The sequence below is a fragment of the Eretmochelys imbricata genome, chromosome 1 (assembly GCF_965152235.1).
Source record: "Eretmochelys imbricata isolate rEreImb1 chromosome 1, rEreImb1.hap1, whole genome shotgun sequence".
In the NCBI taxonomy this organism is placed as follows: Eukaryota; Metazoa; Chordata; order Testudines; family Cheloniidae; genus Eretmochelys; species Eretmochelys imbricata.
Window position 1 is genome coordinate 98136126 of NC_135572.1, and position 12180 is coordinate 98148305.

Below are 12180 nucleotides of genomic sequence, written 5' to 3' on the forward strand. Positions count from 1 at the left end.
TCTGTGATTGTCCCCAATTCCACTTCTGATGACTCCAGCAGTGAACTCATGGCCAGAAGGTGGGTGCTTGGAGTCTACTGGAACAATGACTGTACAATGGCTCTGCCAAAAGCGTGACATTAATTCTGGAGCCCTCTACCAAGGAGTAATGCTGGGTGAAAGTGTGAACTGAATGCCATGTAGCTGCTCTACAAATCTCTGAAATTGGAATACCCCATAGACAAGTTGTAGAGTCTCCTTTATATGTGGTGCAATGGCTGTAATAAGTGCAGCTGGGTCCAAAAGCAAGCTATTGTGTTTTAATGCAGTCAGAAACCCATTTAGATAATGTTTGGATGGATATTGGCTGGTCCTTCATTCCAAGCCAAAAATTGACTAGAACTCATGAATGATTTTGTCCTGCCCAGCTAACAGCAGAGAGTCCTGCCAACATCTAAAGTGTGAAGTTTAACTTGCCCCCTGGCTAGTAGGCAGCTAGATCAGTTGTATGAGGATGTGGATCTCTTCTATTGTTTGAGCTGAGGTGATAGAAACAAAGCTGTCTTCACAGACAGGTGGTATAAAGAACAGGTTGCTAAGGGCTCAAAGGGCAATCCATAAGCCTGGATAACTCAACAGTGAGGCCCAGATAGGTGGAATCTGACTGGAGGAAAGACATGAATGAGGAACCTAGCAGCTGTTGGCTCTGAGAAGACCATTATGACCTTTGATAGGAGGAGGATGAGCAGAATTATCTGCTAAATGTACTCTTGTGGATCTGATGGACAATCCTGAATGCTTTAGGGCTAGTAAGTATCTACTGAGGTTTCTAATGCAGTAGGTGCTTTTGTGCTCCCACACAGAGAACCTCTTCCATTTCCCAGCATAAGTCTTCCTAGCAGAATCCTTTCTGCTACCAGCCAAAATGTTTTGGACTTCCATGGAGTAGGTTCTGTCCATGGCCATTAGCTAGCCAGCATCTAGGCTGTGAGGTGCAGCAGCGTTGGGTCTGGGTACAGGATCTAGCCTTTGCTCTTCATGAGCATGATGGACAGCACCAGAAGTATGATTTGGGGCTGTGTCAACATTACTCAGAGCAGAATACTCCGGGTGATGCTGGGGCTATCAGTATAATCAAGGCTGCATCATGCCTGAATGCCCTCAGGAGTCCTGGTATGCAGTTCTGGCCCATGGAGAACACAAGTACTCTTAGGCATTTACTTTTGCAAAAGATAGAGTCCTTGATAGACCATTCATAACTGTTTTGAGTATTGTTTTTAGAGCTGATCCGTTAAGGCGTTTTGCAAGGATCCAGACATGGAATGACTAAAATAATTCAACCCTGTTGGAGGGGATTTGGTAGCAACTATCTGCCTTCTTTAAAGTTGGTGCCTGTGAAGTTGAGGTTTCCCACAGCTCCCCTAGCTAGTTCCAACAAGCCTTCATTTATTTACATTGCCAATCTACTAGGGACTGACCACAGGATGTCTAGCAGTTCACCTGACTTCTTGTGTACTATTTCTGCTAGAATTTTCAGGGTATCTTCCATGCACTGGAGAAGCTCCAGGAAGGATCCAGCAGCTGGCAGCCTGGGTTGGGATAGTGAAGTAACAGCCTCATCAGATAAAGATGAAGAAATCACCATAGCTAAGCTGGACCGCTGTCTCTTGCAGATCATCCTGTTCAGCATAAATCACATGACCAAGTCACTGGACCAATTGCCTTCCTGAGTCTGAGAGAGGAAGGAGAGCTGGGTTTAGAGGCAGGAGCAATGCATGGATCTCTTTTGCCAGTTGTACCCTCAGGGGGCCCAGAATGGCCATGATTACATAGGATATGGGTATGGTGCTGCAGGCCATAGAGATTACTATGTTCCTCTCAAGACTTCCTGATGCCCTCTCTTGTAGAAGTGTCCTCTGGAAATCTAACTATGTTAATAACTATAACACTAAACTAATGAGAGAGAAAATCTGTGTGAAGAGATAGAGGTGATACAGAGATTCCATCTCACAGCCATAGGCAACAAGCAGGAACCATAGGGTAGTTGCAGCTGCTTCACCCTTTATGTTCTTGGATGCAGAAGGGCATCCAGGTGCATATGGGGCTTCAGACACTGCTATTGAAAAATATTCTGATCTTGTTGTGCACCGGGCAGAAGAACTTACAGTTTACTAGCTGTAACTTGCTCATTTTACATATGTACCTGTCAATATGGAAGAACTAATGGAGGTTATTTCTATCCATCTGAATGAGAGGTCGCTTAGTTGAGTATATTACATCTGATTATCTTTCCCCTATAAAACTTCAACAGAGCAAGATTATAAAGACTGAATTAACAGTAAATTAGATGAGAGGGATCCTTTCATCTTGCTGGATTTGTATGCTATGAGAAGATCAATTCTCATCTGTTCTTACGTTGCTGTGTTCAATGAGCCAATACACAGCTTCACCACAGAGAGATTAAAAGATGTCATAACGTTGTTCAATTGCTAACTGTTCTTCACTCATTCTTAATCCATTTGTGCCTAGTAGTGGCTTTCACATGTGTGACATCTATTGTTGGTGATGGATTAAACTGAAAAAGTCAGCACTAAATTATTAGTAATTTACTGCACTCATTCGCTGAAAGAAGGGTGAAAAATATCCAAACAAGTTATTTTAAGGTTTTAATACCTTTAATGTAAAATAGCTGAAATAGACATGTGCAGAAATTACTAAGAATGAAAAAGGTGAAAATCACCCTCTGACCTACAAACATGTAATAGACAAGGTTAGATCTCAGTTACAGCAATATTAATCTAATTATGTCTCTTGAAATTGATTTTGTTAATTCAGTTTACACTATGTAAAAGACAATTGACCAAAGAAAAGCAACAAGAATTAAATGATAGTGAAATCCAGCATATGTATTATTAATTCCACAATTTTGGGGCAGATATTTTAGCTTATTGTCTACTTTTTGTTCAGAATCCTTTCAGAAGGCAGTTTTGGATTACAAAGGCTTTATTTCCTTTTCAATCCAATACAATGTGTGTGGTCTTGGCAACTCAACAAAACACATTTATAAATCTAAATAGGTTTGTTAGAGTGTAGATAGCTGGAATTATCACTTAATATAGGCGGACATTCAAATGATTTTTGGTGCCAAACACTGGAACTGGAAGAAGCAAACTTATTTACATGCCTTATCAAGACCACTTGGGCAATCTATAAAACATATTTTGCCAACACACGCTAACAGAACACTGTTCAAAGGGAACGTGGATTCAAATCAGTAATAAATTAGTCATCTTCAAAGCATCTTACAAATACTAACACACAAACTGAGTGTAAAATGAGCAACTTACCTTGTAATAAGACAGTCTCTCAGTATAAAACTTAGTGAATGATATAGAGAAGGTAGATGAGAAGCTTCTGTCTCATAATACAAGAAAGGAACGTTCAGTGAAACTGAAATGTGGCAAATTCAAAACTGATTTAAAAGAAATATTTTAAAGTACTGTGTAATTAGACTCTAGAACTCACTGCCCCAGGAAGTAGTTGTGGTCAAGACCTTAGCAAGATTAAAAGACGGATTGGACACTTACATGAATAACAAGACTATCCAGAGTTATAACAATTAATGCTACAAGAGTACTGGAAGAGAGATAAAACTGCAGGTCTTAAACCAATCTAACTATTAAGGATTATAATGAGATCCTCAGAGGCTGATTATCCCACATATGCCTATTATAGGGTTTCTTGCACCTCCCTCTGAAGCATCTGGGGCTGGCCTAATGATGTAGTGGTTAAAAAAAAAAAAAAAAAGTGGGTAACCTACACTCCATATTCCCCAAATGAGAAGTGGATAAACTCAGTTGACTGGAGTTTACTCTTGACTACATTACTGGGCTAGTGTCTATCAGAAACTGGATACTGGACTAGATGGAGATGCAATATGGCAATTTCTATGTTCCTATGTATGTCAGCAACAGTTGGTTCACAGCTCCTACTCAAACTGCTCATGTGCTCTGAAATCTGAACCAAAGGATAAAATCATAATGACAATTCAGGAAACAAGTGAATGTTAGCATCTGTGGGTACTTAGCAAAAAGGGAATTTCTTGCTCTAAAAGTGAGAAATATACTCAATTTAAAAAAACAGAACTGAAAAACATTTTTCAGTTGAACTGACAATCCACATTTCAACAATATATTCTGAGCTACTCACTGGTTTCTTTACTTGCCTTTTTAACAACACAGTTAAAATCACTCATCTTAAATCTAAACTAATATGAGATGTAGAAAAGACCCAGAAACAATATATGCACATACATATAACAGCCACGATATATAAATTCTTCATTTCAGCAGCCCACTGATAGGCAACACTCCTGTGTCTACTCCCCAGCCTTAATCACTCTTTTATACTACCCCTTTCACATTGGGCAAGTAATGGAGACCCAGTGTTTTATTTCAGTAGAGTACACATCTTAAGGTTGGTATGAGCCCTCTTCATTCTAAGTTTTAATGTCAGAGGGGTAGCCGTGTTAGTCTGTATCCACAAAAACAACAAAGGAGTCCGGTGGCACCTTAAAAACTAACAAATTTATTTGGGCATAAGCTTTCATGGGTAAAAAATCTGAAGAAGTGGGTTTTTTACCCATGAAAGCTTATGCCCAAATATATTTGTTAGTCTTTAAGGTGCCACTGGACTCCTCTTTAAGTTCTTATATCCTACCCTAGAGGCAATCCATTATTCTGTATATATTGCTGTGTTACCCCCATCTCCACGGTTTTCAAATAAAAAAACCCAACAACCTGAAGAATCACTGCAATTTTTCCTTTGGTTCTAGTAATTGGCATACTAAATGTATTGTGTAACACAAAATAATAGGGAAAAGAGAAATGCTGGAGAATCACAATGAGGGTACAATTATTTTGTTTTATTAGGCCAATTCAGTGGCATCTTTATACTTTGTATAACATATACAGCTGGTTTCTTTTATCCTAAAATATAAAATGATATTCTATGATGACTGAAATGCTGCTTTATTGAAGTCTTTGAGAAGTAGTGACTGTATTTATTGGAGCCCTTTATTTTACAAGCAAAACCGCATTTCAAACTGAAGGTTTCATATTAGTGGGCCTTTTCTTGAAAATATACTTCCATAAATAGAAATAGAAAAAAAAGTTGTAAAATATCACGTATAAACATTTACAACACTGCATAAAATAAAAGGCATCTGTTCCACTAAATCTTTTAAACAGTTCCAACAAATTATGTTTATTTTAGAAAGCAGATATCGTTTAAACATTCTCTCAAAGAAAACCATGATCTGTTTTCTTAACATTTAATCTTAATCCAGTTAACTGGGATGTTGAGTAGAGGCTTTCACATAAAATGAACAAAAAAAATCTATATGCAAATTATAAACCTTTTATGGCTTTGTAAAAGAAATTTCCCAGCCAGCTAAGGAATAATGCTCACAGAGACAAAGAATTGCTTTAAAGATGTAGAACTCTAGCTTTTAATTTAACAAAAGCTTCATAGTAGAGATCTGAGACTTGAAATTCCAAGAAAGAAATAATTGCGAAACATTAGTGCACATGAACGCAATAGGACGTAAAAAACAGCAAGTTCTTGACTAGGAAGATGTTTCCTTTTTTAAATATACAGTATCATTTGTTCTCTTATACATATTAAGTCAATGGGAGCTGTGCACATATAGTCAACAGTAGAATCTGGCCTTATGTAAGACCGTTCTTTTAGTGCTGTTTAAGTTTTTTAAAAATGCTGATAGATTCTGTGTTTCAAGCACACTGTTCCAATCTCTGAAATCTAGCCTAATTCTCTGTTGGATGCATTCTGATCTTGTTTTCAGACAGAATAATTATGGAACACAGTTACAGTGCTGTATTTCAAATATGATAAAGGAAGTGAACATATAAAAGAATAGACTCTACTGAAATTTTAAAATATCTTTTGCTACAGAGCTTGTTTTGGATTAATATGTAACAAAATAAATAATGAAGTGTGACTGGCTGTAAGTTGACTTTTTAAAAACAGATAACTTAGTACATCAAGCTTGCACAATAAATTTAAAATGACATCCTCGGTTTTATAAACTTTGAAATTGATTTTAAATATTTTGGATTGGTCCAAAGCTCTAGATTTCAGTAAAAAACTATGTTTTACAACTGCCCCTTGCAGTGCTGTGAATTTTTCTTGTGAAACACAGTACATCTTATACAAGAAAAAACTGATGCATGTACATCATACTACAGAGTTTGAATATGCTCAACTTTGATTATGTATAGGATGCAATGCAAACTATTTTCAAATATCCCTTTAAACATCTGACAATGCGTAACATTCATGGACTACAACCAGCCAATCTGAAAAAAATCCCCATACAATTTAAATTTAAAGGGTCCAATCCAGCATTCCTTATAAACTGGGAGTTTTGGGTATGGGAGGGATGTAGGACCAGGTCCTATATATCAGCTGTCTTTGGTGGGGAGAGGGGGGGAAAATCAACAAAATAGGAGCGCCTACTTACCTTGGTAAAAACAAAACTATAAAATCTTCATATTCTGATCTTACATTATCTATTCTTCCCATTCTGTTTGAATGCTTTAAGCAACATATTAGTTATAAAAAGTTTGACTTCACATATTGATGAAATGTTCAGAATAGTGCCTCTGCAGTATATCCATCTTCCATTCCATCTCACGTAGAAGATTCAGTTGTGCCACCACAGCTACCTTTTGGAAATGATGCTAAAGTTCATCATGTTTAAAAACTGTAACCAAAAAAATAAAATGATATATATTTGCTCATATTTAAGAGCAGTGCTGTAATACATTCTAAAATATTAAAAAGGCCCCAATAGCTTCAGGAGGCTTTTTATTTATTCCCAGAGTCCTAACAGTCAGCTCACCTATTTAAAAATTCACTGCATTTTTTAGACCCTGCTAACAACTGACCATAAGCATTCACAAATAATCGAAACGACTAAAGAAACTGTTACGTATTATTTAGCAGCAGAGTGCATTTATTTGCCTTCTAGTTTTTGATCCCTTAGAGTTCACATTTTCATGTTTTTCTCTGCAACCATGGGGACTAAAATATTTTTAAAATTAAAGTTGAAATTCTCACATAACTACTTGACTACCAGAGCTGGAGTTTAACTAAAAAACCAAAACACTCCACCAAATATTGCAAGCCTCCTACTCATGAGAGCAGTCAACAATGAGATTATGCCAAGTCCTATGATCTATGAAGTTAAAGTTACATAAAGTAAAAAAATCTGCATTTGTAATTTAAAGCCCCATTATGTTGTGATTTCATTTTTTGTTCTAGATGAGCTAGTAGCCCAATGCTTCTCATATTATAAGACCCCCATTCAATTGCCTATAACTGTGTCAAACTAACAGTTGGGGAGAAATTTAACATGCTGGATTTCTGTCTTAGGCTGAACAATTTTGGAAAATTTCAGCCAAAATAATTAATCTGTTTTCCAAGAATGAGCCAAGGGGAAATACACTGTTTTGCCAATGTTCAAAATGTTGGCAACTTTTTAGAGCCCTTATATTTTGGAGCAGGGACTTAGCAGGGTGTGGCCTTTGTGTTGGAGATGTCTTTTGACATCTTTGTGAAAATCCACCCAAATTTGGCCAGTTTATAAATCTTTTAAAAAACCTTGCAGTTTGCACATGCTCAGTAGCGACTTGCTAGACCATAGCTAAACTCCCCAAAGTTTCCATCAGCACTGGGCATGCTTCAGACAAGGGCTGACAAGGAATTGCCCTGCAACTGCAGATCCAGACTGCTGTGGGCTGTCCTGGGCCAAGGTCTGGGCAATGGACAGAAGGGAGATAGTCTCTTGTATGCTCTCAATGGCTCCAGGCAGTGACAAGGAAGTTCCCTGATGGGAATGCACAAAGGGGTGGTGGGAGGAGAAGACTGGGATAATGAGCCTGAGGATGGAAACTGGGACTTGGGGTCTGGGGACAAGGGAGGGGAAATGGAGGCTGTGATTGGGAGCTGGGTAAAGGGATACTGGCACTGGCTGGGCAAGAAGACTGAGACTGGGAGCCAGCAGGGGGAACTGAGTGACCAAGATGCAGATCTGACAGTGGATGGGCAAAAAAAGCGGGACCAATAACCAGGGGATGGTGAGAATGAGACTGAATAAAGCGTCAGAGAAGGGGGCCTGGAAGTCAGTGTGGACAGGAAACATGGTTGAAAGAAGGGCTCAAACTTTGGGGAAAAAGGTGAAAAGTGTGCCCACTAGAGAACACACTCCTCTAGAGCCTGGAATGGAACCCAAGATTTCTGAGTTCTCAAAATTCCTCTGATGTCAGCAAATATCTGTGAAACCCGCTGGTAAAGTGTGTCTCATCTCCCTCTAATGATGATCCATATGGAGGGTAATAACCAACTACTGCTATCAGTTAGTCTCTTAGCTCAAGTGGCAGAGGTCTGCACAGTGATTCTAAAGAATCCAACCATGCCGATGAACCATGTGGGTGTCAATATGATGCCACACTCTGGAAAATGGTTACTCACTCTTACAATATTTGTTGTTCTTTGAATTGTGCTGTACATGTAGACACTCCACTGTAGGTGTATGTGCAGCCATATCAGCAGGTGGTGAGTGTGCCCCTGCTATACTCATGAGCCAAGTTGAGTGTTTAAAGGGGTGTGAATGCCACCTCCCTCTCCATTTCTTTGCACTGCCAGTAAGCTAAATCCAAAGTTGCAGGGAAGATGGTAGTAATGGTGGCAGTAGGGGTGTGTGGTATTTACATGTGGACAGCTTATCTTGAAGAACAATAGTTACCCTACACGTATCTAACTGATTTTTCTCCTTGGAGTGAATGTGCAATTTACATTCCCAGGATCAGTTTTAGGAGCAATTGCCTGAGCACCAGCTTTCAGGGGATGCTGTCCCACCAAGCTTTTTTTAATTCTGTTTTTTCCTTGGGGGGTGGGGTGGGGTGGGGGAGTGGGGAAGAGGATAGGGAGGCTGAAAATGTTTTCTGCCCTTGCCAACAAAAGGGCTAGGGATGCTCCTGTACATTCTGCTGTAGATGGCTCACGAGCAGTTTCCTTACAGGTGGTGGAACTTTGGACTACCTGAAGAGAGACTCCAGCACTGACTTGCTGAAGTTGGTGTAGTCTCAGGAAGCCTGAGTAACACCACAGTGTCTGGAGAAGGTTTGTACAGATGACCACATTGCTGCTTTGCAAATGTCCACTATAGAAACATTGCTCAAAAAGGCAGATGCACTGGCATGCGCCTTCGTGGAGTGGGCTGTTATCCTAGCTGGAAGAACGATCTTTGCTGAACTTTAGCAAAACTTGATGTACTCACAAATCCAATGTGAATTACATTAAATTGTAACAGCTTGCCCTTTAATCCTGCCTGTTTCGAAGCCACCAAAATCTAGTGAGAACGGCTTGCTGCAGACGATGCCAATGGGCGTTATCTGAGAGGCTCAGTTCTTTTTCTTGAGGCATCCTGAGGTCTCTGCTGCTAGTAGGGTCTGTATTGCACTTGGGAATTAAGCTGCTTCCCCTCTGTAACTGGGGTATAGAAACCCAGCAAATAAAGGGTCATGGGAAGGTCTTTCAATGTGCGCATTGCGTCATCAGTTTTTTCAGAGACCAGCTTAGCACCTTTAAACAGTAGCTGTTCTATTGTATTTTATGGTTCTTTTGGGATGCTGGAGGCCTGCAACCAAGAAGAATCTCTCATTGAAATGGCTATAGCTATCAAATGTGACATGATATCTGACTCGTTGGTAGCTGCTTGGAAGAATGTGTAAGCATTGAGATACTTTAGATACTATCGCCAGAAACTGATCCCTGTATTCCTCAGGCAGTTTTCCTACACATTGTGGAATTGCTCAACAGTTAATAAAGGTGTATTTGGACAAGAATGCCTGCTAAGTTGACACCCTTATATGAAGGCTCATGGTGGTATAAGACTTTCTGCCATATAGATCCAGTCTCTTTATTCCTTGCCTTTCGGGGTAGTTTTAGGGTGAGACTGCCTTGAATGCTTGTCTGCTGCACTAACGAATCTGGGATGGCATGCATAAAGAAATACTTGGATTCTTGCTGAGGGACATGGTATATTCTGTCCATCCATTTAGCAGCGGATGGAATAGAGGCTGGAGTCTGCCAAAGGGTCTTTTCAGGTTCCAACAAGGCTTATTTAATGGGAAGGGCAACCCCTCCAGGAGCAGGCGTGTGCAAGCTGTCCAGTAGTTTGTGCAGATTGTCTTGTATAAATTCTTCCTGTATTTCCAGAGATGTATTTCCATTTGCCTTATGAAGTCCTGAAAAACTTTAAAGTCCTCAGGAGGAGGTGATGTCAACTCTGGGGTGATGGCCTCACCTTCTGGAGAAGAGGAAGAAATATGAGGGAGAGGGAAATATGTAGAAGTTTCTCCCTAGTGTACTCTTCCTCTGTGAGCACAAATAAAAAGGGAGGTTGTAGGATTAGTTAAGGATCTTCTCTAGGTGCCACAGGTACAGCATGTGACTTTCTCCTGCACTGGTAGACAGGGGCCTACATGGTCTTGAAGAAGGCCAGTAAAGCTGAGGACAGTGGAGGGCACCATACTGGGGCATTGCTATAATCATGATTTTGCTCTGAAGTTGGGGAATCTCTACAACATTTTCTGTATGGAAACCTAAATGACCTATTGAAGATATGGGTCTATCATGATCAGAATTCAAAGAGGAGGAAATATAACTATCCTCAGTAAATTGTGGAGCAGTCTCTGTAGGCACCGGGGGAGGTCTCAGCCCTGGGGACACCCAGTGATATCCCTTGAGTACCAAAAGTTGACAAAGGATCTGATGGATGAGGCAGTCCAAATGCAGATAGATGAGTCAATGGAAGCAAAATAGTATACATCGACAAAGTGGATGGAACTACTGGAACTGTGGCAGTAAGTGGAGATGCCAGTGCCGGCAGTAATGGTAAAGTTGAGGCCACTGAGACTAGAACTGCACAATGCAACAAAGAAGAGTTTGGGAGAGGGAGACACAGAAGGTCTTTTGCCACAAGAATGACTGTGGCACCAACAGCAGAAGTAAGTGCTCGGACTCTAACAGTGGTGGTGCTGGAGTTGACGGTAGTGGGGTCGAAGATTTCTCTGGTAGGGGTGAAGACATTCATTTTGATGGTCCCGCTGGTGCTGCCTTGAACGGTGCCAGTGAGCATCAGGGCTTATAGTGTTGGGATATGTAAGGGTTAAGTAGAGATCTGGGAAACCTCTGGTGTGCTGGTGCGGTATTACGGAGTAGAGTCACAGGCAGGCACTGTTTCTTTGCTTGATAGATAAGTGTCATCCCTCACCCTTCCCTTCAGCTTGTTGGGAATAAATGTTGCAGCTGCATAAGAAATGTAGTTGTCTAAAGGATACCTTTGCGTAATGAAGTGTTATCTCCCCCCACTTCCTTTCCCAGCTACATAAACGAGCTTGGGGTCATGGCCCCTTCCTCCCTCCCCTGAAAACTGCTGATTAAGGGAACTTGTAGCAACAATTATTGCAAAGAAATGTATTTTCAAGGTAAAAATGTGTGTATAATATGCGTAATGCTATAATCAATAGGGGTGGGAGTTTCTATTACTTAATAAGGGTTTTTGGGGGGTTGTAGCGAATGTAGGTATTTACATATTAACTTAGATAAAAGAGCGTGATGTAATTAACTCAATGCTTACTCAACAACTGGGTTGAGGGGAACAAGTACCGCAATAAAGAAGCCCGTCTACTCAATCCGCCTCTGGGTCAACCTGCTCATCATTCTCTAACAGCCAGTGCCAGCATTAATGGTAAAGTTGAGGCCATTGAGACTAGAACTGCACAATGCAACAAAGGAGAGTCTGGGAGAGGGCACCCACAGCAGAAGTAAGTACTCGGATGCTAACATTGGTGGTACTGGAGTTGATGATAGTGGGGTCGAAGATTTCTCTGGTAGGGGTGAAGACTTCAGTCTTGATGGTCCCACTGGTGCTGCCTTGGACAGTGCCAGTGAGCATCAGGGCTTATGACCAGATCTCAAGTTGGCACCAGAAGACTTCTTCAGAGAGGAAGAATGAGACTTCAAAAGTGTCTCTCAGAGTGAGGAGAGTTTTGTGCACTTTGAGAAGGCAAATTTTCTCACCAGATTTTGGTTTATATGCTGAGGCAGTCAGGT

General features: G+C 40.5%; 1 protein-coding gene across 1 annotated transcript in view; it reads right to left on the reverse strand.

Annotated features, from left to right (window-relative positions):
- Positions 1-6535: 6535 nt before the first annotated feature.
- The window catches only part of UGGT2 (UDP-glucose glycoprotein glucosyltransferase 2), a 282769-nt gene continuing 277124 nt past the window's right edge, over positions 6536-12180 (reverse strand). The window contains exon 41 of the mRNA XM_077807042.1: positions 6536-6763. Within this exon, the coding sequence (XP_077663168.1) occupies positions 6741-6763 (23 nt within the window). The 3' untranslated portion in view covers positions 6536-6740. The remainder of the gene's footprint in view (positions 6764-12180) is intronic.